At 33.8% G+C, this 27397-nt stretch overlaps 3 protein-coding genes across 3 annotated transcripts; all 3 read right to left on the bottom strand.

Moving 5' to 3' along the window:
• Positions 805-3947, bottom strand: LOC109711289 (alpha-amylase isozyme 3C-like). Its single transcript, XM_020234250.1, has 4 exons — positions 3752-3947; positions 3440-3572; positions 1636-2441; positions 805-1204 (listed from the first exon to the last, which is right to left on the bottom strand). Exons 1-4 carry the CDS (start codon positions 3845-3847, stop codon positions 944-946), a joined length of 1296 nt encoding a protein of 431 aa, XP_020089839.1. The 5' UTR covers positions 3848-3947; the 3' UTR covers positions 805-943.
• On the bottom strand, positions 7015-10581 carry LOC109712005 (alpha-amylase isozyme 3B-like). Its single transcript, XM_020235413.1, has 5 exons — positions 10453-10581; positions 10204-10336; positions 8853-9169; positions 7945-8433; positions 7015-7492 (listed from the first exon to the last, which is right to left on the bottom strand). Exons 1-5 carry the CDS (start codon positions 10540-10542, stop codon positions 7226-7228), a joined length of 1296 nt encoding a protein of 431 aa, XP_020091002.1. The 5' UTR covers positions 10543-10581; the 3' UTR covers positions 7015-7225.
• LOC109711223 (non-specific lipid-transfer protein-like 1) lies at positions 26337-27397 on the bottom strand. The gene is made up of 4 exons (XM_020234158.1): positions 27193-27397; positions 27040-27100; positions 26854-26953; positions 26337-26767 (listed from the first exon to the last, which is right to left on the bottom strand). The coding sequence occupies exons 1-4, from the start codon at positions 27313-27315 to the stop codon at positions 26686-26688; spliced, it is 366 nt and encodes a 121-aa protein (XP_020089747.1). The 5' UTR covers positions 27316-27397; the 3' UTR covers positions 26337-26685.

Here is a 27397-nt window from a genome sequence, read left to right as displayed (position 1 = left end):
CAGAATATACCAAATGGAGCCAAGTACTGAGTGGATGTCACATATGATATACGTGTAACGCAATTAGCTAAACTATCAACATTAAAACTGTTCTCAGTCTCAATATCAGAAATAATGTTATTTGATAAAGTATTATTCGAAAGAGATGGTTAACGAAAACACTGTATTTGATTATTGGAAACTCTAGATCTTGGCTTATACTATTAGACAGATCTTTTATTTGCTACAACAAAAACCTAGACTTTTCCAATGCTCAATTTTTTTTTTTTTTTTTTTAAGAGAAACGTAGCATGCTACCTGCTTCGTTTATTGTTTTTTTTAGAATTAAGCTTAGCTGGAAATGTAAATCAATTAGGATTCGAACTTGGGACTTTGGATACCAATCACCAAGTTCTTTGCTACTTACGTTAAGGACAGTCCGTTCCAATTGTCCAATGTTAATCATAAAATATTGCATCTAAAAAGCAGAAGTAAAAATAGGCACAAACAGACATGCACATGCACTCGCACACCTACTAAGTGCATCGGGGTTGATACATAATTTAGTAGGACCAGGGACTATTTCCAGCCCACAGGCCCACTCTGTTAAATGTATCGAGTGGGCCTCTCACTCTTTTCTCTTTTCATTTGGCCCACTGTCTTTAATTCCAAGCAAAATTTTAGAACTAGTCCAAGTGACCAGAGAGGTACATAACATCTCAGGCCAAATTAACTATTCTAAACAATGATTGTTAATAATTGATAAAATTTCAACATCTTAACCAAATACTTCAATTTAGTAAAAATTTCATTAGTGATAAAAAAACACAAGCGCACACAACCAAAACAAAAACAAAAACAAAAAAAAAAAGAAAAGGAAATTGGAAAGCATAACATGTAGAAGCATCACAACAAAATGATTCAAGCAATTGCATCTAAAGTGGCGCGCCTATTTCAGCGCGCTTTAGGACGACCTGATCTTCTCCCAAATGCAGTAGCCATTGCCATGAGCAGTTGTGTGGAAATTGGAGGGGATAATGTTTCCGATGTCGTATCGGGGCCCCATCTTGACGATGATCTTCTCGTCAATCACCGCCACATAGAGATCGGCGTCGGCGACGAGGATGCGCAGCGCACTTGCAGGATGGATGCCGTTTCGGCATCTTATTGCCGCCAACGTGCTGATCTCGTCCTTCAGTCCCCAGTCGAACAAATGATCATAGAACTGAGCCAAACCGAAATGAGAGAGAGAAAGAGGGAAAAAAACGAAATAATTCGTTAGGATTTAGGATTAGATACATGGAAGATATATGACTTAGCGAACATAATAAACGAAGCAGATAGCGTGCTATTTGTCCCTCAAAAAAAAAAAAAAAGTATTGTCAATGTTGAATAAGAACAATTAAAAATATATAACTAAAATTTTGAGAAATAAGGATGCGTCAGCCAATGTTAATCTGACTTCAAATTTTAAACTATTTATTTATTTTAATAAATTTATAGTTACGAGAATTATATAAAATATACTAATTAAATTTATAAAAATAAATGAGACATGTTATTAACTATTAATATTCAAATAAAATGATATATAATTTAGATAAGTTGTATATATATATATATATATTTTCTGCTTAAAAGAGTGGAGAAGTTTACAATGCTGGGGATCCCCGGATGTGTGAGAATGTAGGCGTAGCCCTGCATGACCTTATCGGAAGGGAACGGCCACAGCCTCTGCGTGGATCCGGTGTCGTGATTGTCGACGAACGTGACCGCCTTCTCCGGCCACCAGCCGAGCATCCCGGGCGCCTTCCCGCCGCCGTCACGCATCCGCCACAGCTCCCCCTGCACTGCCGCCTGCAGTATCCCCTTCGTCGTGAAGTCGAACGCCGTCGCCGGCCCGCCCACCGCGCTCACCCAGTTCACCAGCTCCTGCCTCTCCGCATCCTGATTGCTCGCCGGCTTTCCGTCGCTCCCGTACGCCAGCGAGCTCCATATCTCCGCCACCACGAACTCCGGCGAGGTGTTCTCCACGTACATCCTCGCGATGCTCGCCGAAAACCCCTTGGCGAAGTCGAACCGCCACCCGTCGAAGCCGAGGTCGGTTTTGAGCCAGTTGAGCCAGTCGGACAGCTCGCGCTGGACCCGCGGGTTGAGGTGGTCGATGTCAGGTGCCGCTGCGAAGTCGAGGCCCGTGTCCGGGTGGCCCGTGCCGTCGGAGAACTGGCGGTCGTCGCTGCAGATCATGGAGGGGCCCCAGTCGAGGCGGTCGTCGGCGGTGCCGCCCTCGAAGATGCAGTACACGCCGCGCCCGTCCTTCTTGTCGGCGCACCGGTGGTTGATCACGATGTCGGCCACGGATTTGACACCGCGGGCGTGCAGCGCGGCTATCAGGGACCGGAGCTCCTGCTCGTTGCCGTACTTGGAGGCGCTTAGGTCGTAGAGCCTCCCTGGCATGTAACCTGCATGCGAAAACAAAGATATGTTGTAGTACTTAGAGATCCAGTGTTAGCTCAATTTTCGATCGATCGCTTGAGATTTATCAAATGTTTTCCCTTAATTTGTACAAGTAGAGGCTCCATTTGTGGAGTTTCTTAATTTCACTGCAGCTAACTTTTCAAATAATTTTGTTGGCAAAATTATATGTAAAGATGACCGCAGCTGGAAGTTTAAATAGGTAGTAGCTAAATTATCATTCTCTCTGATGGTTTTAAATTTTTTAAAAAGTAAATTATCATTTTATATATTTTAATATGGAATCAAATTAAGCAGGAGATTCATAGTTCGAATTCCTCCAAACTTCTACACAAGGAAAATAGTTGAATATAAATATTTAAACACTCGTTGTTTCATGTAATTTAAGATAATATTGTTCTCATCCAGCTTAACATTATCAACATTATTTATAATAAGAAATTAATCACGAAGTAAAAAAGGCTGATTTATCAATTATATGTACATGCAAATAATATTACTTTGTAAGAATCAAGTGGATTATCGTTAAAAAGACTTCACCAATCTGAAAACCTCCGTCCAAGGTATAAAATAAACCCTCTTTTGCAGGGTTTAAACATTTTTTTTTTTTTTGAATTTTTAGTAGTATAGGTAAGGAGAGGGAAAAGCCTAGAGGAGAAAAATTGGTCCTTAAATAGAGTTATAATAAATATTATATATAACCACTTTTTGGTTGTAGGGCTAGTACAAACTCTACAGTATACGTAACTGCGTACACCGCTACTAATTACATGCCTACACAAAGTAAAAAAAAAAAAAAAAAAGCATAAGAAACAGCTAATTAACAACGTGCAGCTCATAAAGAATTTACGTGTATTACTACGTAAAATGATTAGTGAGATGGCTAAAATAGTGACTTACTATAAATCTTTTTGTCATGTAAAAAAAAAAAAATACTACAACATAAGGAAAAAAACAAGAAAGAAGAAGAAGAAGAAGAAAAAACCTTGTGGGGAGACGGAGTGCGAAGGTGGAGGGAGCCACACGTGGGTAATACTGGAGTTGGCTATAGCATCCGCTTGGCTCTTGAGATAATTGTACAAACCCCCTTCTTTTCTCCACGATTCCCAGTTGAAGCCCTGCATCATGCATGTTGAAATAATTAAACACCGCGTATGGAAAAATCGTATCAATTTCTATAAACTAATTCTAAATATATTATATCTTTCACACGTGAACAAAAATATTAATGTTGTTTCTGAAGTATATTATTAGATTAAAACCTTATACGTACGTATAAACATATGCGTGTACGCACCTGGAAAAGGATTTGAGACCGTGCTATATTGGAAAGGACTGATAAGAGAAGTAGCATCGCAAAAGCGCGAGTGAGAGGCGCCAAATGTTTCCCCATCTCTCCGAGCTCTTTTTTTTTTTTTATTACTATTGTTATTGTTGCTGCTGCTGCCACTGCTACTGCTACTACGATAACAACGTAGAAATTAAGGAAAATTTAAGAGGTGTGGAGTGTAAAGAGAACTAAGCCAATGGGAACGTATATATAGTGCGACGCGGCCTAGCTACATTCTCTTATCCCAAGTTGCGTTCGTGGGTCCCGCGCTTTAAAGGGATCTGTTAATGGATAAGGGAATGCAGTTGCCAACGGAAAGAGAATGGCAATGTTGAGAGAGAGAAAGAGAGAAAGAGAAATCCTTTCCCTGCACCAAGTGTATCTGTGAATCTTATGCACCGCACAAACACAATATTTTTTTTTTGAGAGAAGGGTAGCACGCTACCCGCTTCATTCAGTAAGAACGTGAATTAAGCTACATGGGTGAGGCAACGAGACCTCGAAAGGGGCGAGAAGGCACCAAAAAAAAAAAAAAAAAAAAAAAAAAAAAAACTACTACAGTTGATTCAGTCCGGCGAAAGTTTCATCCACTGCTCCGACAACTGATTGATATTGTAAATACCGACTGTTGGATCGTACTGAGCTGTCGTGAAGATCGCCCTGTTCCGTAGATCCCAGATGATCCACCAGGCTGCTATAAGTCTTATGAAACGACGTCCTGAGGTAGTTGAGTACCTATTTGTTTCGACCCATCCGTCCCAAACGTCCCGCACAAACACAATATTTAATATCAATGTGGTGGTGGCCCTAATATGCCCCATTGCATTTGACTCATTTTCCTTAAAATATACTATTCTGTCAAATTATGAACGTCAAAATATCTTATTAAAGAATAAAATTCATGCTTCTTGCTTTTAATTGTTAACATGTATTTCTGGACTTGCTTTCAACTAAATCGATCTTTTGGATAATATGACATATGATCAATTATAAACTCTTTACTGCTGTAAGATTGTAAGTTTAATTCCCGCTTTTGATATTTATTAACTAATACATAAGTTACCATTTGATAACTTATTCTGACATTGGAACAGTCTCCAAATTTTGATTAATAAGGTAGTTATGGTTCACGGTGCACGAGGAACATGCAATTATTTTCTAGAGAGAGAGGGGGATGGGAGAGATTGGGAGGCGTGTCCGAGGTGGTGTTTATCTTTTCGATTTTTTTTTAAAAATTTTCCTTGTCCTTTTTTTTTTTTTTTTTAATTTGGGAACCGAAAATACGCAGCGTATCGGGCACGGAGGCTGGTTTGGATCCGAGCCTTTATTGCCTTATTGGTGGGTTTTTTCTAAGGTTTCTTTATAGCGGTTATAAACTTTTTTTGAACGCTAAAAATATATAAAATGTAACTCAACTATCACTTATTTGAATACCTTTAAATATTTATTTAACGCGTCTTTTATTCTTACTAGCTAGTTTAGTTAATTAATATATTTTCTACAATTCATGCAGCTATAAATATATTAAAGTATGTAATTAGCTTACATTTTGTATCCAACAAATCATCAAATTACTTAAATGAAAAAGAATTTATTATCGAACCAAAATAGCGTGTACAATTCAGATAAATTTTGTATATTTTTATCTAATTAATAGCTTTTATCTTAGAAAGAAGGAAGCGGTTATGTTCAAAACAAAAAGCGAAAAGAAAAAGAAAAGGAAAAAGAAAAAGGAAAGTAGTTAGTTACATGTGGAAATCTAAAGAATCTCCGTTGTGTTAAATTGATGGTGATTTGTGTGAGAGTATGATGTGGATAGTTGTGGCGATCCACGTACGTGGCAAATGCAATGTCATTAACAAAGGAAAATTTCCACCAACTTGTTGTGATGAGAGGAAACTGAATTTTCATCAATCAAGTATGAATTTCACGCTCACCGCTGACAGAATTTAGTGTTAATTTTCTTTTTATTCTTATATCAGTAATTCACGTGATCTCGTCTTAAAAAGAAATGCGCGACGACTGTCGTGTTAGTTGTGAGTATCAAAATTTTTGCTCAAAATGTAACTCAAGATGATGTTCTCAAGTCTATAGTTTAGAAGTCCGCAAAAGCACGGAATTCCATTATTTAATGTAATGCCAATTCGACATACCGTACAGAAGCATTTACAAGAGCAATGCTCACTCAGAATATTGCTTGATATATATGCGTGCTTTTGGTTTAAATTTTTCATATTGAAAACATTTGTTGTATCGTGTATCAATTTCTATGATAATTTATGTTCGTTTTTTTTTTTTTTTTTTATCTGCCATGTTTGTGATACGGATGTCTAAAAGTTCTTTCATTTCATATGATCCTATTTTTTATTTTTTATTTTTCTAATTCCTTTCAGATACACTCAATTTTATTAGGAGCTCGAGTATCGATGCATAATTATCGACATTTTTCTTATTAGAATTGTATGAACGTTTCCTTTTTCTTCTTCTTTTTTTCCTTTTAATTTGTTTCTATTTTTTGCTTTTTTTTTTTCTTTTCTAAAATGCTTCGAAGCTAAGATTGCATTAAAGTGTATAAGGACAATTACGGCATTTCAACCATTTTCGTATGGTATTTTCCTTTGTCGTTATTTTAAGACCTAGGACCAAACAGCTACGATGTTATCCGTATATCCAGCGTATAAGTATACGACAAAAAAAGAGTAGTAGGAAGCAAATAGCAAATTGGACCTTATCCCTTCTAATTTCTTAAAAAATATATAGAAAAATAAATGCTTTTGTTATGGGCTAAACCCACCTCTTCATAAGCCCACGATTCAATTAAACTCTAGCCCAACTTTTGCGGATTTTGTAGCCAAAACTTTATAATTATTAATTCGGCGAAAATATGGACCATTGCTAACTCAATTTTGACTCAAATAGAGCACAACAATTATGCTTCCCCAATCACACTTTGATCTAATCTAATTTAGAATGGTTCGGATTTAGATTTGAATTTTATTAGATGAGTATTGTTGGGGTTTGCCTCCAAATCGTGACCTTACTGGTGTATAATTATTTTTCTTTAAAACTTTATCAAATTAATTATCAGAGAATGGTTAGATATTCGATTCAAAACTTTTTTATAAACCGTAAAACTGAAGCAAATTATATAAAACAATCGTTTTTTCTTAAAAATTTAAGCCGACAGAGAATAATTAATAGAGTAAAATGCAACAAAAAGGAGACATAGATATTAATAAAGCAACATTTATTAAACAGGAGATATCAAATATCTCTCAGCTCTTATGATCGTATAAATCACTCAACTATGTTCGTGTTACACAAGCATAGGTTTCCACTCAAGCCATGGAAACAATAATCTTACATCCTTGGAGTGTTTTTATGTAATTTTATGATACGGAAATAGAAAATATATGGAGAAATAAAATGCGCCGGCATAAATTATTCCATGTCTCCGGCATTTTTCTCCCAGACGGCGTAGTCGTTACCGTGAGCAACGACTTGGAAGTTCGAAGGGACTAAGTTGCCGACGTCGTATCTCGGCCCGATCTTCACCATGATTTTCTCGTCGACCGCCGCCAAATAGAGGTCGGCGTCGGAGGCGACGATGCGCAGCGTGCTGCCCGGGTGGATCCCGTTCCGGGCCCGGATTGATGTCAGATGAGTGATCTCATCCTTCAGTCCCCAGTCGAAGAAATGATCGTAGAACTGCATCAGGAAACACGAGTTACATATATAAGTGTTGTTGATTGATCCAAATCAAATAAATTGAAAAGTTTGATGATATAATTAAAATTTTGAAAGTTTGGATAGCAGAATCAAAACTGTCCATAGCTTAGATAAATTTTATACATTTTGATCTCAAAAATTTAATTTGTAGGACTAGCCAGCTTAGTTGAAATATATTATTTTTTTCCCTCAGCTGTAGAGTGCGGTAGTGAATTTTAGTGTTATTTATTATATTATTTTGTCTAAACGACTAAAACAGAGGCTTATAAGTGCACTAATAAAAAATAACTGTTAAAACTGTCTCAATAATTTAAAGCTCCTAGTTGTCTTGACAACCTAATTAGAGCTTTTCTACTTTCAAGTAACATATTAATCTTCAGTGTTTTTTATTTAGCAAATGCTATATTAGAGGCAAAATAGATGACACTTACAATGGTTGGAACTCCAGGATGTGTGAGAATGTAGGCGTAGCCCTGCATGACCTTATCGGAAGGGAACGGCCACATCTTCTGCGTTGATCCGGTGTCGTGGTTGTCGACGAACGTGACCGCCTTCTCCGGCCACCACCCGACCACCCCAGGCGCCTTCCCGTTCGGGTCCCGCAGCCGCCACAGTTCCCCCTCCACTGCCGCCTGCAGTATTCCCTTCGTCGTGAAGTCGAATGCCGCCGCCGGCCCCCCGACTGCGCTGATCCAGTTCACGATCTCCTGCCGGTGCGCGTTCTGATCGTAGGCCAGCTTGCCGTCGTTCCCGTACGCCATATTGCTCCATATCTCCGCGACCACGAACTCCGGAGAGGTGTTGTCCACGTATATCTTCGCCATGGGCGCCGAATACCCCTTCGCGAAGTCGAACCGCCACCCGTCGAAGCCGAGGTCGGTCTTAAGCCAGTTGAGCCAGTCGGAGAGCTCGCGCTGAACCTGCTGACCATAAAGATATCAAAAACACCGTTCTCTACTACTAGCTTAACTGTAATGATCCGACCCAAACCATTGGCGTGTAGACCTCTTATATATTCTAACAAGAATCATTTTTTTCATCGACCGATTCAAACCACAATTCGTTGGTGTAGCATTTTATTCCGCATAGTATTTAATTCTTATACTTTCAGCTGATATTCGGATCTGATATCAATTGTAACAATCTGACTCGCTAGCAATAATAACTCGTTGGGTCCAAACTATCGGTGCATAATGATTAAGTCCATTTATTATTACTAGCACATAGCCCTCGTATATTCTAATGATAATTATTTTTTCAATGAATATGAAACTGTTGGAGTATTATATTAGCTTTCTTATAAGATTTTAGAGTAGTGGGTTGTTTCACATGACATGACCTGCTGGTTGAGGTGGTCGATGTCTGGGGCGGCCGCGAAGTCAAGGCCGGTGTCGGGGTTGCCGGTGCCATCAGAGAAGAGCGTGTCGTCGCTGCAGATCATGTGGGGGCCCCAGTCGAGGCGGCTGTCGGGGGTCCCGCCCTCGAAGATGCAGTAGATGCCGCGGCTGTCCTTGTAGTCGGCGCACCGGTGGTTGATGACGATGTCGGCGACGGATTTAACCCCGCTGTCGCTCAATGCCGAGATCAGTGATTTCAGGTCCTCCTGGTTGCCGTATTTCGACGAATTCAGATCGTATAACCTCCCGGGCATGTAACCTGATCAGAAGAGGAAGCAATAACAAGAGTGGTTGATGTTATGCTGCACCACTTTTTTAAGTGGAGAATGTTAATTATAAAAGTAAAAATTTTATTTTGCAACCAAAGCGAAATCAACAGAAAAAAAATATTAATAATTATAATTTGATAACAACTCTTTTTAAGGTAGGGGTGCCACAAAAAATTTAATGGTTGGTAAATGATATTCTAATTTTGAAGTTTAGTTGTTTGATATTTTCAGAGCTGTCTAGGTTTTTTTATAAAAAGTGTGAAAAAAAAAAATCAAAATTTTTTGATTCTATTTCTCAGTTTTCCGCTTATTTGGTTATAAAAAAAAACTGTTTTTTTTTTTAAAATTTCTTTATAAAAAATTAGTAATTTTATTTTTTGAAGATTTTATAGAAAAATAGAAATACTAATTTTTCATAAAATTTGAAAAGAAATTAAAAAATTTTTAATTTTTTTTTTTATATTTTTCTGGAGAAGTTAAACAGCTCTTTAAATTTGTTTCTAAAGAAAAATTGACAAGACGATAGCAAGCTGTCCTTCCCTCAGAATGTATGCTTTATCTTTTCGAGTCGGTTAATATTAAAAACCTCTCCACTCTTTGCTTACTAGTAGTAAGCAAATAAAAATTTGCTAAATTATTATTGTAATTGCGTGACACGTGTTCTTCACGCCCATTTTGGGTCCAACAAATTTGTAGATTAATTAGGGGACACGTGTTCATCGCGGTCCCACAAATTTGTAGATTAATTTTGGGGATACGTGTTCATCACGCCCATTTTGAGTCCCACAAATTTGTAGATTGATCGACTGATACTAAGTGTCATTCTTTTTACATACAAACAAGAATTAATAATTAATAATTTTCAATTATAACGACTCGTAGGGCTCAAAATTCATATTTTTTATCAAAAGAGGAAGCGCACTTATATTTAAAAATTACGAAAATATTCAACAAATAACGAAATTAATAATAATTGATTAATAATAATATAGTGGGCTAATGAAAAAAAAAAAAAAATCCTAACCTTGCTCTGCAACAGAGTGCGAGGGTGGGGGGAGCCACACGTGCGTGACACCCGCGCCGGCGATGTCATGCACGTGTCCCCGCAAGAAGTTGTACCATCCCCCATCCTTCCTCCACGACTCCCAATTAAATCCCTTCATATTTCAGAAAAAAAAAAAAAAAAAAAAAAACTTACACGTGTCAATGGCAATAATAATATCCCTTCTATCATCCAATAACAGGGCGACACGTGCAGAGCTTCCTTGGGTACCTGGAACAGGATCTGGGCGACTGCCACGTCGGACGCGAAGGAGATGAGCAAGAGAAGAGCGAGCGACAAAGGGACCAGATGCTTCCCCATCTCTTCTTTGTTGAAAAGGAATTTGAGATAGAGAAAAATGAGTGCGAAGAGTTAGGCGCAGAGTGATTGGTTTATATAGGGAGACTCGGTATGGAGGTTGCTTAAGTTATGGTGTAGAAGATATGAGAATGGTGGGGCCCAAGTTTTATTAGATTGTGGGGGGAATAGGGATAAGCATGTACCTGGAAAGAGTAGAGAAAAAAGGTGGGAAAGGGAACCGTTTTGAGGCGGTTGAGAGAGAGAGAGAGAGTGAGAGAGAGAGAGAGATTGATTTTTTTTTTTTTTTTTTTTTTGAGTGCATATTCTGTTATCATATCTATCAAGTATGGCTTTTTATCGACCGTCTCTAGAGCAAGTGGTAAAAAGTTTTATGGTTGGTATCCGAGATCCAAATTAGAATTCTAATTGATTCACATTTCCAACTAAATTTATATTTAAATAAAATAAACGAAGCGGATAGCGTGCTACCTATCTCTCAAAAAAAAAAAAATATATATGGCTTTTAAATTTTTAATATGATATTGTAGTGTGGTAGTAAAAGGTAAAAAGTTCTGGATATGAAGACTCTTTTTGAGTTGTATCACTTTTGCCGTTGCCAACTGCATAGGAGTGGAAGAAGCTTCACATAGATTACGTGGGCGTTTGATCTAAGATTCTGAAAAGTAATTTTAGAGTCAAAAGTGATTTTTTTTAATAAAATATTTAGTAATTTTTTTTGGGTAAATTTTAAATACTATTTATGTGGTTTCGTACTTTTTCACTTTAGTACCATATGATTTAAAGTGTATCAAGTTTAGTAGCCTGTAATTTTATTTTTCTCTTTTCGTCAGCTCTCTCGTTAATATTTTGTTAAATTATATACAAAATGTTTCATATACCCTATCTAGGTTTATCGAATATTCACTTTAGTATTATTTAGTTTTAATTTTGTTACCGATTTAACAAAAAAGTTAGTGGAATAGATAATAATAATAAAAAAAAAAATCATAGAGTGATACACTTTAAACCATAGAGCATTAAAGTGAGAAAGTGCAAAACCACTGCGATGGTATTTGAAGTTTTATTTTTTTCAAAATTTGATTCTAATGTTTAGAATCAGTTTTCTGATTTTACAGGCACAAAATCAAAATTAGCTAAAATTTGCTTTTTGAAATCAATTTTTGATTTTGCACTCAAATTTTATATTCTAATTTTAATGTTGAATTCAAATTTAGATTTTAAATTTTAAACTTTAAATTTTAAATTTAAAATTTTAAATTTAAAATTAAAATTTAGTTTTTATACCTCAAATTTAAATATTAAATATTAAATTTTAAATTTTAAATTTAGATTCTTAAATTCAAATATTAAATTTTACATTTTAGTTCAAATTAAAATTTTAAATTTTAAATTTTAAATATTTATTCAAATTCAAAATTTAAATTATTTTAAAATATAATTCAGTAAAACAATTTTATTATTGCAAGCAGCAAAAAATTTTAGTCAAACAATTTTTATAGAATCAATTCAGAAAAAACGTCTTTTTATTTAGACTCAGCTCTGTACTTTACCTTTTTTATTCATTATTAATTTTCTAAATCCAAATCAATTTTGTAAAAAATGCAAAACGCAAAATGTGAAACGCAAAACGTATGAGTTAAAGATTGATCTTGTGAGCTTTGTGACGACAATACGAGTAGCAACTATCAAACAATCTCGGTTATAAAAGGCTCAAAAAATTTAATGGCCCATTTTTAAATTTAGTTAACTTACTAAAATAGCCAAACTATGCAGTCGTTTTTTTTTTTAGAGATAAATAGCACGCTATTCGTTTTGTTTATTTTATTTAAAAATAAACTTAGTTAGAAATGTGAATCAACTAGGATTCGAACTTGGGTCTCGGATACCAACCATCAAGCCTTTTGCTACTTGCTCTAGAGACGGTCAGTAAAATATGTGGTCGTTTCAGAAACAATACAATAACTCCATGACTTTTTCCCTTATTATTATTTTTTCCTCTTAGAAACCAATAATTAATAAATGAATAAACAAAAGTCTTAAGCAGCCAATTATTATATTGACTTCTGTTGTTACTTCCGTACATTTTATTGATAAGCTTCGAACTACAAATCAACTATGTTGTCTCTTACTCTTGCCCTTTTTTTTTTTTTTTTTTTTTTTTTTCACTCATTGTTTCACGGATCCTTTACGTGTTGATGAAAAACTTCAAAATTCCCTATTATTATTATTTTTATTATATATTTTTTTGGATCTTTGCGGCCCCAACTCCGCACGGACCTGCTCCTTGGGCGCTTCCTATCTCCACTGAGTAGAAGGGTGTAATTAATGGGATTGAATGTTGGGGGAATTCTCTGGTGTTTTCTATCTTCACTAATCATGTTGGGGGGATTCCAATGTTACACTCAATTCCCCTCTATATATTTATATGCTTTGCTTACTATTCGTACGGTGATATGGGCATGGGAGAAAAAACAAGTGAAAAAGAAAGTTTTATTAAAGAGATTTTCATTAATTTTATTTTCTACTTATTTGATTCTTTTGTCGGATGTTGAAATAGTTTCCGTCCTCTTCCACGTTTATGCTCGTAGAATGAGAAATTCCGGTCGTATTTTGGGACGATATTTTCGGTTAATGTCGTAGGAAAAACGAGAATATGCCCTAGGGAAGAATCTTGGTGACGTAAATGTGATTTTAGAAATAAAAATTCTTAGGTTATTTGATTTTATTTTTCTGATCCAATCTTATTATATCTAAATGATTTTTGATAAATTTATATATTCTGATTGCTCTTCCCTTTTTACTTTTTTTATTCTAGTGTTCAACTTGTAAAGAACATTAGTAACTCTGTAAATCAGGAGAGCTGTGTCCAAATTATTGATTTTTTTGATATACCTAACCAAAAAAACTATATCTGATATTGCCTATGTCATATCAAATAGATATACTAATAACCCTAATATGACTCATTAGATTATTCTACAGAGAGTATTTCGTTATCTTAAAGATAGTCTCTCATATTCTCTTATATTTATTGGCTATTTTGCTATAATTGAGAGATACAACGATACCAATTGGATTTTAGATTCTTTGGATATCAAATCTATTTTTGTTTTTATATTTATTCTTAATGGTGGTGTAATTTTTTGGTAATCCGTCAAACAAACTATAATAATTAGAAGTACCATTGAGATCGAATTAGTTACCCTTGACACTACTTGTCTTGGAAACAAGTAGCTCAATCTATTGTCATCGATTTCTTAATTTCTTCTCTGATTTTATTTATTTCTGTTCAGCGTGACTCTCAGGTTGTAATTAATTTTTGTAAAAAAAAAAGGATAAATTTTAAGGCTAGTAGATATATTAAGTTGAGACAGAAGTTTGTTATACTGTTAACTTCTTATGATATTATTATTTTGAGTTGTATCAGATCTGAATTGAATCTTGTAAATTGCTTGACAAAAAGTCTGAATAGGATTAAGATTCTGAAGTTATCAAGGGGAGATGAGGCTTTACCTATAAAGGGCCTTCTTATAGTAGGAACCCAAATCTTGTAATAAAAAATCCATTAAAAAAGATTCAATATAGTGAAAATAAGTTATCAGGTTGGTCAAAAAGAACTTTCTACAATTTATATAGAGGAGTTTTAGCTTCAATTTCATTCATATGGTAAGTAGTGCTCTGTATAGTAGTTGCGATTAAACTTATAACTCTTAATGGGATTCGGGATGGTAATTTTTGCGAGATGTAACTCTACACACATATCTAAAGAAAATTTTCATATATGGCAGCAGTTATGAGATGTGGGCTGTTCATAGTAATTCTTATAAAAAATTAAGATATTGTATATGACTATTAATGCACAGATCTGTGACAGAGAATTCTGTATTGTCTGTGTGGTAGTTGAAATCATGATCAAACAAACGTAGTTCAAGATCTAATTTACCACGATTCTTTTTGATGAAAACTGTTTACGCTTAGGGCCTGTTTGGTTTGATATAGTAGTTGGAAATACATATAGTTAAAAATATTGCAATTGCAATTACATGGATCCTATTTGGTTGGATGTAGTAGAAAGTGCTGCAACTATAAATAATTTGTTTGGATACATATAGTTGAGAAATAATTTTTAAAATTTTATTATTTTATATATATATATATATGTNTTATTTTATATATATATATATATATATATATATATATATATATATATATATATGATAGTAAGATTACTTTCAATGTAAAAAATATATATTTTTTATTTAAAAATAATTAAGAAGGTAAGTATATTTTTTGTTTAAAGTTACTCTTTCCTACTGTTGCAACTACGGCCAATTTGGACGTAGTTCCAACGGCTGCAGTTGAGCTTCCTTTTGTAATTTCTATTGAAAGTGTTAGAGTTAAATATATCAAATCAAATACCGAATTTATATTTGCAAACAGTTACAACTGCAGTACAGTTGTAACTACATGCAACCAAACGACATCTAAGTAAGGTTAAGTTTCTTAAAGACACATCGGTTATTAGATAGTATAAATATCTGATAATTTATTTTTTTATTTTTTATTTTGAAATTTTTAATTTTTTGTGAAGAATTATTGATTAAAAAAAATTAAAATTTATTATTATTATTATTATTATTATTATTATTATATATTTTGATTTAATTAATGTTTCTTTAGCGCGGATTTGCGCGTTCCGTGCACGCTCACTCTGCACGGACCGGCTCCTCGGGCGTTTCCTATCTCCACTAATTAGTAGGGTATAATTAATGGGATTAAAACGTTACATTCTATTCCCCTCTATATATTTATATATTTTTTATACTGTTTATATGGTGATATAAACATTGGAGATAATGACTGATATGAACATTGGACAAAATGACAAGTGAAAAAGAAAGTTTTATTATATAGATTTTCATTAATTCTATTTTTTACTTATTTGATTCTTTTGTTGTCTGGTATTAAAAGAGTCCTTGTTAATCTTCTTCGTGTTCATACTCGTAGAAAAAATTTCAGTTGTATTTTGAGGCGATATTTTTAATTAATCCCGCACGAAAAATGAAAATACGTTTTAGGGTAGTATTGCACATGCTTCTGGATCAAATTATTTTCTACTTTCTTCAAAATTTTTTGAATTATAGCATTGACTTGTAAGTTAATTTATTATTTGTTATCACAAAATTAACTTGATAATTAATTACAATCAAATTTTTAGTAAGGTTTTCGTAACATTACGCTCCCAGACAAGATATACATCTTGCATTTTATTCGTCCAAAAAGTGGTTTAATACTACAATAATATTATTCTATTATATTAATTTAATTATATCAAAAATTAAATTATTGTAAAATATATTTATTACATTATAATTACAACAATAATTTGCAATGGTTATTGTTTGTTGCAAAAAATTATTATGCAACTGATGTTTATCAATTGCAACAGTATTTACTATTAGAAAAGAATGAATTTTCTGCAGTGTTTTTCCCTACTTGTTCTATCCTTTCTTCTTACGAAAATTTAAAAAATCTCGTGAACTCTAGATATTATGCATAGGATGTAAAATTTGTACCTATATATATATATATATATATATATATAGAGAGAGAGAGAGAGAGAGAGAGAGAGAGAGACGAGAGAGAGAGAGAGAGAGAGAGAGAAGGGCTGGTATGATTCTGAAAGCACAGAGCCCTCCGCGCTTTCCAAGTTGTTTTTTGATGTTCGACTTTCGAATCGATATCGGCTCCGTTAGACTTGATTTAGAGTAAATTTGAAGTACCTAGAAAATAAATTTTGTGATTTTTGATATCATTTGCCTACTGATCGAAGGGCCTCAAAATTAATAATTTTAATGGCCGTGTGGACCTTTGCAAGTTTAACGGTGTAGAAAATATTCAAATCATATGAAATTTTGCTAGAAAATTCTTTTATACCAGATAAAAAAGATCAATACTTTGATCTAAAATTTTAATATCATATCATCATATTTTGTAAGATTTTTATTTTCAGCTGTTGATTTTGAGCCACTTCGATTACTAGGCAAATGATATCTAAAAATCGCAAAATTTATTTTCTGATACTTCAAATACTCTAGATCAAGTCTACGGAGGCCGATCGTCGATTCGAAAGTCCGAAACATCAAAACAGAGTGAAAGCACGGAGCTCTTCGTGCTTCCATAAGCATCCTAAGCCGCACTCTCTCTCTCTCTCTCTATATATATATAGATTTTTTATTTTTCCTATTATAGTCTTTTTACGATGTTTTTTTTTTTTTTTTCATCTTCTTCTTCACAACTAGATATTATTTTTATTTTTTCTTTTCCTCCTCTACCATAAGAAAAATTTTAGAATGCAACGGGTATATTGGTGACGTGGCGTAACAAGCCAATCAAATATTTTCTTTTAGAGATATATGTTCCATGATGATTATGAAAAAATATTATTATTATAGTACTTTTATTTAAAAAAAAAAATGATTGGATTGTTATTGATGACGTGGTACAAGTGTGATATTATAGAATTCCTCCTTCCATAATGGTGATCATATTCATCCTAATGATGTTCAGCCCACATAACACGGCAAATTAAAGACTCCGAACATCGATTTAAGGTCGAGATCAGATGGAGAGTAAAATCTAGATGGTTGCTTTTATCTATATATATATATATATATATATATTATTTTCTTTTATTTGTATGAGTTTCAAAATCAATGAGCTTGAATTTAGTTCTTTATTTAAGTTTGGAGGCCAAACTCTATTTCTTTTTATTTTCTTTTAAATTAGGTTTATAGCTTTCCTTATATAAATTTCAGCTTCTTTTATGTTTTCTTTTTATATTTTTTCTGCATGTTTCCAAAATTATATAATTTATTCAACCTCAACGTTAATGCTATGTTTACGGGCTTTATTTACTTATGTTGATAGTTTATTCTTATTGAAAATTTGTAAATACTTAGTTATATCACCAAAAAAGCTTACCGTCAATTCAAATACTGAAGTACTAAAATATTAATCATAGAATAGTAAAGTAATACAATTTACAAATTACAAAGTGGCAAACTATAGTATTTTATCAATCTATATTTTTATATCACCGTCTTATAATTTATAAAATATATTATTGTACTATTCTGTGATTCATAAATTTTAACACTTTAATAAATTAACTCCTTGGCAGTAGTTTCTAATGATGAAATAAAAGTGAAACCCAAAAATAGAATACCTTTAATCATAGAATAGCTAACAAAGTTGGTGTGAATCTATGTAGTCAAATGCGTACAAGGAAATGTGGAGTGCGATGCTTATTGTCTCCAAGCACCACCCCAACATTATCATCAAGCATTATAATAAATAAATAAAATTAAGGGGTTCTAGAGACTAGATAGAGAGAGATGCTATATGAATTTGGGATTTGGTGAAAGCAAAGAATAGGTTTCCTTACACTCAATATGTAGTGTTCCTGAGCTTTGGATAGGATTGNATCACTAGGTAAATGATATAAAAAAATCATAAAATTTACTTTTTTGATACTTATAAAATAGTCCGAATTAATTATGTGCTTTCAAAATTTTAACAATTTTTGTGTTATTAAATTATTTTTGATGTTGCAACATCTGAATCAACAATCGGTTTCAGTAGATTTGTTCTAGACTATTTTATAAGTATCAAAAAAGTAAATTTTATGATTTTTTTATATCATTTACCTAGTGATCATACATGCTCAAAATCTACGGCTCAAAATAAAAATCTCACAAAAAATAATTATATGATATTAAAATTTTAGATAGAATATTGATCTTGGTTTACATAGTATAAAAAATATTTTCTATTCAAATTTCATGTGATTTGATATTTTTATATTATTAAACTTGCAAACGACTCACCATAGTCATTAAAATTATTTATTTTGTGATTTTTCGATCACTAGACAAATGATAACGAAAAATAGTAAAATTTATTTTCTAGATACTTCAAATACTCTAGATCAAGTCTAACGGAGTCGATCGTCGATTCGAAAGTCCAAACATCGAAAACAATTTGATAGCATAGAGACCACCGCTGTGCTTCTAAAAACACATTATATTATAATGGTGGCTATAGTATTTTTTAAAAAGTATTAATTAAGTACGTACTTGATGCTTTTAAGTTTTTCACCGTTAGATTTATTTTTTTGACCAATTTCATTCTTTACATTATATTATTCTATTGATCACTCACTTAATACTAGAGAACCGCTATTACCCTAATCCAATAATTTTTATTTAAAAGTCGAAATTTATAAATACCAAATGACTTGTGTAAATTTTAAAAGCATAAAAGGTATTTTTATATAGGGTTAATTGCATACAGGTCCCTACAAATATAATGAATTGCAAACATATCTCTACAAAGTTCAACTTTTATATGTTATCCCTACAAAAATTTTAATATTTTTAAATATGTCTCTACTGTTAGGATCCGTTAGAAAAAATTAGATAACCATATGTAAAATACCTAACCCTAATTAGTTAATGAGGTGAATTGATGTTTTTACCTCTCTTTAGTTAATATTTGAAACTTTTGGAAGGATATATTTGTGATGCCAAAAAGATTATTTTATTTATAAAATAAATAGTATTTTAACAATAATAAACTAGATAGATATATTTAAAAATATTAAAAATTTTATTTTATAAAAATATATTTATAATTTACGATATTTATATCAACCTGTACTAAGTTAACCGTTTTATATGTGTACACACATAGAGAATGAGATGGCGTCAGCGTCGAACGGCCGTTGTAAGTTAGCTGCATTTAGTCAACGATCGCGCGACATGATAAGATGCACCCCGGAGACGTTGAGGCTTCATAGCTTTCTTTCACATTTATTTGATAAGAACGGCTGTCGAGATTATCTAACAACTCACTGTACAACGCTCTGACTGTTATCTGCAATAACCTTTCTTTGTGGGGCGTTTGGATTGATGAATTTGTAGATCCAACGTAAGTCAAGTGTAGTGATATTTGAATTTTTCTGAAGTGTGATTATTTTTTTATTATTTATTTTGACGTAACTCGTACAGTCTGAAAGTTAAATTCAATTACTTCTTCTGTTTGTTTTGATGTAACTTGGTGCTTGTAACATTAGTTTTTTAAGTTCCGTTATTTGTTTTTGATGCAAGTAAGTGAATCTCATTATCTCCTAAATATAGTAGTAAATTTACAACTATAAAATATAACTTATTATATAATTAAATTTTTTATTATTATTTAGAGATAATTCTAATTTATTATAAATAACGTAATTCTAACTCATTATAAAGGAAGTAGAGTTTAAGTTTTACTGTTTAATTAATTTTTTAGAGGAGGTTGAGTGTGGTGGAAGTCGAGTTCGGCACTTTAGATGAGGAAGTTGAGAGTAGCTAAAGTGGAGTTCTAACGTAACTTGAGTTACATTATATTTTTCACTTACACCAAAACAAATAACAAAAGTGATGGAACTTGAGTTCCATCACTCCACTTACATCAAAACAATCGGATAAGGATGCAAATGAATCCGGGTGGTGGAGCTCCCGCCCCGATCCGCCCCTATTCGCCCCGAATGGAGCAGTAAACGGGAGGAAATAAACGGATTCGGGGCAGGAAACGGAACAATTTTTATGATCCGTGGCGGATTCGGGGCAGGAAACAGGAAAATTTTTGATCCGCCCCGAATCCGCCCCGTCATGAACCACCCCGAATCTGCCCCAAATGTATGTCTTTAAAATTTTTCCATATGTATGTATTTAAAATTTTTAAATTTTGTTGCGAGTTGTGATTGATATTTTTTATTTTTATAGTTGATATTATTAATTATATATAACTTTATAATATTATCAATTAATATTAAAAATTTTGTTGATTTATATTTATAAAATATTAATAATATTATAATTTATAAAACAAATACTATTTGGCGGGGCGGATTCAGGGCGCCGGCGAGAGGCGGGTTGTAAGGTGGGACGGATTATGGAATAACTATTTTCAACCCGTCACGGATTCGAAGCGGGAGGCGGTGCGGACTTTTTGTAGTCGGGGCCGGAGGCGGGGCGGGGCTCCCGCCACCAGATCCGCGCCGTTTGCATCCCTACAAACAGACCCTTAGCGTGGTTGGAAATCTTTTTTTTTTTTTTTTTCCAGAGAAAGTTAACATGTTATTCAGCTTATTTATTCTATAAAAAATAAATTTAAATAGAAATGTGAATCAATTAGGATTCAAATTTGAAATCTCGAATATCAACCATCAAATTCTTTGCTATTTATGCTGGAGATTTAGTACTGAGAACTATTTAACAAAATAATCAGACAAAATGGAGTTAGAAGCTTATACTTCTTTGCTCTTTGATGGAACTGTAGAGTACCATCAAAAAATGTATTGTATCTAATCTGTTGATAATGAAAATGAGCACTGAATAAACGAGGCGCCAATTTTGGCGTGTTTTGATTATTGTATCACGTCCGAACATATCCACTTGGACGAGTAAAAAGCTGACTTACTTGAATCGAGTAGTTCAGAGTTTAAATGAATGTCGAGGGTCAGGAAACTGTTAAGGAAAGAAGGATGGCGGACTGCAGGAGTTACTCCGGCGATAGCAGCTGCGCGCCTATAAAAAAACCCGAACGCCTATCGGATGAAAAAGAGATCCCGAACATTACCCAAATATTAGTTTATATCCCGCATCCGAGGTGTAGGAGTAAGCGTAACGTAATTCAGAAGTAGCTACAATATTGTAATTTAGAAATAGCCATATCAATAGAATATGCTATCCTTACCGACCGTCCCTAGTATAAGTGACGAAGGGTTTGGTAGTTGGTATCCAAGATTCCAAGCTCGAATTCTAGTTGATTCATATTTCTAGTTAAGTTTATTTCTAAATGAAATAAACGAAGCGGATAGCGTGCTATTTATCTCTCAAAAAAAAGAAAAAGAAAAAAGAATCTACTACCCTTTAGTTACCATCTCACCCGACGATAACTTCACCCGAGACGACCATTCTGACTTTCGGCAAACTATCTCATCCTCATTGGTGACCGCATCTTTCCGACATGCGTCGTTTGGCAAATGAACCATATAGCGCTACGCGTCTTGCTCCAATGTGCGGGCTAGCCTATTCCCATTGCGAATAAAGTCCATTCTCCGCCAACACGATTATTGTTGTAAAGTCTGGCTACTGTACTCTTATGAGCATAGATTTCTATACTTATAAGTTTTCGGCCATTAGATCTATCTCTTTAACTATTTTCATCCGTTAATCGATCGTTCCTAGCACAAATGGCAAAGGGCTTGGGGTTGGTACCTGAGATCCCAAATTCGAATCCTAATTGATTCACAACTTCAGCTAAGTTTATTTCTAAATAAAATAAACAAAGCAGGTAGCATGCTATCTATCTCTTAAAAAAAAATTTATTTTCATCCGTTAGATCATACTATTCAACCAACCACCCACTCAATCCTAAAAAATCACTATCATCCTAATCAGGAATCACTATTATCCTAACCGCACATCTCTTCATCCAATAGTCAAAAACTTATAATTATAAATGGCCCTATACTCATAAAATGTTATATATGCATAACATGATATAAAGCATGAAAATAAATAAAGTATTTTCATATTGTATTTTTTCATCTCACATAATATAAATTTTCTATAACTCTAAATAGAGCTTAAGAAATCAAAATTTAGAACCGCCGCGTGTACATTCCAAGAGAAAAAGATCAGGGGTTCAAATTTCTAAATTTTCGGCTCATGTAAACATACTGGTTCTGGAAAGATAGAACAAGCCTCCGTGCGAGTTAAGGATACCAACAAACAAAAAGAAATAAAAGAAAAAAAAAGAAAAGAAAAATCATATTATCTTTGATACCGGAGCTGGCACAAGTCTTCAAGCAATTTCCTCTCCATAATTGGATTGGAAAGGGGTTCTTATCTTTTTGGGTCCCATAACTTGAAATAACCTTCCTTAAATTGAGGAATTTCCTTTACGACCGTTAAAGGGGTTTAAAAGAAAAGAGCGTGAAAGAAGGGAAATAAAAGTAGCTGAGCGGAATAATGGTATTCTGTTACTGTAGAAAGGAGTAGCAACAAACTAACAAAGTGTAGAAAGGCACGTATATGTGTTTGCAATGCGTGGAAGGAAAACGATACATCGACAACGCTCGAAGTTGCGCGTCAAGAGATCGAGAAATTCTATCGACGAAAGCGAGAGTTGCAGGCCCACCAAGAATCGATATTTTTAACTCATTTGGATTGCACTGGTTATGTCGTTCTACACGCATGTATGTCAAATGTTGTGAGCAAGATCACACAATTAGAAACATTTGAAGCGATAAGAATAGAGAAGAGCAGAGAATGACATTTGAAAGCAATTGATGAACATTGATACACTCACAGATGAAGGTTTTATATGCATAAAAGTAAATGGTAAATCTGCTGGGAACAAAACAGTACGAGCACGAACTTGGTAAGGAAAATTAGTGAGGCAATCCACAAAGAGAAGTACAATGAAGAGAGATTTCTGTCTATCAGATGCTACAGATGAAAACCAAAATACAAAAAAAGTACCAGCAAAAGTTTTCATTTTTTAGAGAATTTCCACTTCTTCATAAGGAATGTTTGCGTGACCGAAAATGGAGCGAGTGAAATTGTTTTCAGCCGCAAATACCTTGTTTGATTTGCCGGTAATTAAATTTGTCCGCAACTCCACTTTTCCAAAATACACTGGTGTCTCCCTGGGTAAATTAACTCTCGTAAATTTTTTTTTATTCTTATGTGCGAGTGCAAAAATTTCAACAAAATAAATAAAAAAGTAAGATATCTATAGTTTCAAAGTCATTAACTTCTTATTAAATAAACAATGGTGTGGAAAAAAAAAATTATCTGAAGTTCAATTAAACTGAAACATACTTCCAAGCAAAATTATTTACGGGCAAACAAACAGGCTCATAGATAGTGTTTATTTACGACTTCTGAGCTGAAGTTCAACCAGGAACAGCAGCAGTTAGCTAGATTGCATTTTGAGTTGTGACAGATCAATATGGACTTAATCAACATGTCCTAGTTTTGCTTAGCTGTGATAAACATGGTTCAACCATGTGGGAACCTTGTGGCCACCATATGAACATTTAGTAGAGTACTGAAGACTTCTAGCAGGTGATGACAAAAATGGTTCAGAGTCAAGTCAAGGATGAAGTTTGAAGTGATTTCTAGACATCTTTGACAAATATAGCTAATTTTTCATGTAGCCATTCATTGAAGAGATCATATAACAACAAAAGATATATTATTGTATGTGCTACAATATTGACATTTCTTAGAACAGCAAAACCAAAATTTTAATTACATCGAAATCGACGGATAAACCTTTAAAATTTTAGTTCTGCTTTTACAGTTTTTGGCTGAAACTTGAAACCATGCTTGTAAAAAGATGATGCAGATCCTATTCCTAGAGGACAAGATTCAGAATCTCTAGCAACAAGGTTTTCTTGTATAGAATTGATGGGCGCGGCACATACGCATCTGCTACATCCTTGCCTAGTTGTTAGAAGGAACTTCACTGTGCATTGCAAATTCTAATTCATGGAAAAAGTTCACAAATTTTATTTTCTACGAAGCCAATTCGGCATTATTCTCCTAGGCCCCGATACGCTATTCCTCCAAATGGAGTGATTTTTTGTCGGAATGTTTTATTATGATCAAATCTTGCTATTCTCGGTTATCACGAAATAGCTTGAAATTTACTATTTCATTTTGGTGGAATAGTGCTATTCCAATTCTTAATTTCAAACTTAATTAAAATTATAAATTGAATTAAAAATAAATTATATAAATATAATATGTNAAATTTATAAATTTATTAATAATAAAAGTTTATAAATTTATTAAAAATTTAGTTTTATCAAATTTATAAATTTATTATAATAAATTATTTTTATTAATTGTTCCCGGCCCTATTCTTATTTTAAAAATTTAAAAATTAAAAATTCAAATTTTAAATTTAAATTTTTAAAATTTATAATTTGTAATCTCAAAATTAAAGTTTATAATTTTAAATTCCAAACTTTAAATTTTAAATTTAAATTTTGATATTTTAATTTTTTGAAATTTAAAATTTGATATTTTATATTTTTCAAATTTAAATTTGATCTCAAATTTAAAGTTAGAAATTTAAAATTTAAAATTTGAGATTTTAAATGTCAAATTTTAATTTCAAATTTTGAAATTTAAAAGTTTATATTTTAAATTCTAAAATATAAATATAAAATATAAAAATTTAAATTCTAATATAAAAAAAATAATATCATTATTTTTTACTTATAACTACTCACTTTAATTCTTATTCATCTTACCTAACCCAACGTTTTTTTTTTTTTTATTCCCAGAAATAACCCAAGTTTCATCCAAATGCAAAATTGATCTAATCTCCGCTTATAACTCAATTTATACCTATTTCTGGAATAGCCACTTTTTGCTTATCCCCGAACCAAATGATACCCTATGATTTATAGTACTAATAAAAAAAAATCTCACTGCAACAGAGAGAGGATCCGATAGGCTAAACTAGCGCGCCTAGTTGATTGCCTAAACTGTTGGAATTGGATGATTAAGTCACCTAATATTGCCCAACTGATCAATTGATAGATGACCTAAATACAAAAAAAAAAAGGAAAGTTGTTTGAGTTTCAACAGAATCAGTTTATTTAACTCAAACAGCTTCCCACTTGACTCGCAAAAGTTGAAAATAACCGATTCAAAATAGTAGAAAATTAAACCAACAAGAATCGAAATGAGAGAAAAAAAAGAGAAAGAATTAATGTCCTTTTGCTAGGTTCCAACTAGATGATTGTATCACAAGAGGCTCACAATCAAAATGCCATGACAAGAGGCTGAGACCTGATTTAGGACAGATTCACTTAAGAACATACCAACAAAACAAAGCAAACACCTAATAGGAGTTGAAAAGTCACACATCAGAATGGCAATGCAAAGAGTAAGTTTTTGATCTAAAGCACTCTTGAAAGTTTCAGGTACAACGAACAACTGTATGGTTGAATGTCGCTTCCAGATCGGGATTCTGGAAGCATCAATGCTAAATCCATTAATGTCGTCTTCTCTAGTTCTTATGTCAAGGCCAGGTTAGCTTCGATGGCATATAACAGGTGGAAAACAACAGGATAAATTATTTCGGAGATGAACTTGTAGAGATCAGATCAGCGCCCCAAAAAGATACTAAAAGGCTGAAATCATTAAAAGTTAAATGAAAAATATACATTATGATTGAAAATTGGATATGCTGTTAAATTAGTTGCGTAAGATCGAAAAAAGCCTAACCAAAGGTGCTGACGGTTCAACCAAATAGATGGAGTCCAGGCAAACACTGAGGATTACTGGAAAGATCATTCGTGGCGTCTAGAACAAGAAAAGGAAAGAAATCAACGCTTCACACCCAGCTTCTCTCTGATGGTCAATGTGAAACAACTGATCAAACCTAAAAGCTTAATCTATAAGAGAATGATGTACTAGATGGTTTATGCTCAATACTCACAATCACTCCTTAGCACAATGTTTTCAACTCCCAGAACATGAAGTTGGAATTAAATAGGTGGACATTGTTTTGAAGTTTAACTATCAATAAGCCTATTGGGATTCAAACCCAAAGCCTCCTGCTCTAAGATCATAAAAAAAAAAACAACAACATATTTCTCTAAAAACCTTAATCAGGAGAGCCAAATTGTAGCTAATAACAAGGGTCAAGGATTCATTCGATTCACCAGAAACCAAAAAGCCATTCTTACTGCAACACCTCACTCATGCACAAGATTCAAATTGAAAACAAAAGGGATCAAACGACCACAAGACCAGCACCAGAGCAGATACCTCGACATCCCTTAACAATTATTGAAGCAAATCATATAGAAATACAGATATGCACTTTTAACTTCCTAAACATCCATGATTACTTGAATATATTCAGAGAAAAAATAATAAGAAGAAGAAAAATACTTCATATCATAGAACTAATTGCATTAAACTATTATTTTCCTTCATTCATAGCAAAGTTTTATGGAATAATTTATTGAGAAATTACAATCTTAAGGGTATAGGAGCTTCCCATCTACAGCTTGGAAGGCTTGGGGAAAATATCCGGCGTGAACTTCTGCGCCGCGCTTATACTTCCCTTGATCTTAATGGCACCTCTGCATAACACAGCATGTTACATATAAAACATATTGATCATCCAATGAAGGGAACGAAACCACAACTAAACCATAATTCACATCACCTAAGGAACGCCATTTGGGGATTCAACTTTCCGGAGGCCATCGCGAGGAAATCGCTATCGGTGAACGAGAACGTCGCATCGGGTTTCCCATCGTAGGGCCCTAAAGATACAAATTTTTCGTTAGAAGGAGAGGGGTTTTGGTTCAATTAAGTAAAAGGGGGAGAGGGGGAAGGAAAAAGGCAACACCTTTGGTGACTTTGCCTTCTTTGAGATCCACAACGTAGATCTCCTCGTCGACCCCAAGCTTCTGCAGACCAAATATTAGGGCAAAACGTTAGACTAAGAGAGAGAGAGAACGCAAGGGGAGGGTGGAGAGAGAAAGAGGGGGGGTTGGGGGACCTTGGGGGCGATGTTGAGTTGGTATACGAGGCCGATCTTCTTGGTGAGTTTTTTGCCCTCCTCGGTGGCGAAGTGGAGCTTCATCTGCTCCAAGAGCGCCGCCGATTTCAACGAGCTCGCCATTTTTCTAGGGTTTCCGAGCTTCGATTTCGCGCGGAGGAAGAGGAGGAAGAAGAAGCGGTGGTCGCTGCGTGTGATTTAATGA

This window comes from Ananas comosus, linkage group 6 (genome assembly GCF_001540865.1).
Source record: "Ananas comosus cultivar F153 linkage group 6, ASM154086v1, whole genome shotgun sequence".
Classification (NCBI taxonomy): Eukaryota; Viridiplantae; Streptophyta; class Magnoliopsida; order Poales; family Bromeliaceae; genus Ananas; species Ananas comosus.
Note: the sequence above shows the minus strand (reverse complement) of the source record. Positions and strands in the feature narration are given on the sequence as shown.

Excerpts from the sequence above, each read along its gene's own strand:
- LOC109712005 (XM_020235413.1), bottom strand. The coding sequence starts at position 10,542 with ATGGGGAAGCATCTGGTCCCTTTGTCGCTCGCTCTTCTCTTGCTCATC. Across the intron at positions 8,434-8,852 it reads TCGACCACCTCAACCAGCAG|GTTCAGCGCGAGCTCTCCGA; the intron begins GTCATGTCATGT and ends TATGGTCAGCAG. Across the intron at positions 7,493-7,944 it reads ATCCTGGAGTTCCAACCATT|TTCTACGATCATTTCTTCGA; the intron begins GTAAGTGTCATC and ends TTCCTGATGCAG.
- LOC109711289 (XM_020234250.1), bottom strand. The coding sequence starts at position 3,847 with ATGGGGAAACATTTGGCGCCTCTCACTCGCGCTTTTGCGATGCTACTT. Across the intron at positions 3,573-3,751 it reads GGTCTCAAATCCTTTTCCAG|GGCTTCAACTGGGAATCGTG; the intron begins GTGCGTACACGC and ends TGCATGATGCAG. Across the intron at positions 1,205-1,635 it reads ATCCGGGGATCCCCAGCATT|TTCTATGATCATTTGTTCGA; the intron begins GTAAACTTCTCC and ends GGTTTGGCTCAG.
- LOC109711223 (XM_020234158.1), bottom strand. The coding sequence starts at position 27,315 with ATGGCGAGCTCGTTGAAATCGGCGGCGCTCTTGGAGCAGATGAAGCTC. Across the intron at positions 26,954-27,039 it reads AGAAGGCAAAGTCACCAAAG|GGCCCTACGATGGGAAACCC; the intron begins GTGTTGCCTTTT and ends TTGTATCTTTAG. Across the intron at positions 26,768-26,853 it reads CCCCAAATGGCGTTCCTTAG|AGGTGCCATTAAGATCAAGG; the intron begins GTGATGTGAATT and ends TGTGTTATGCAG.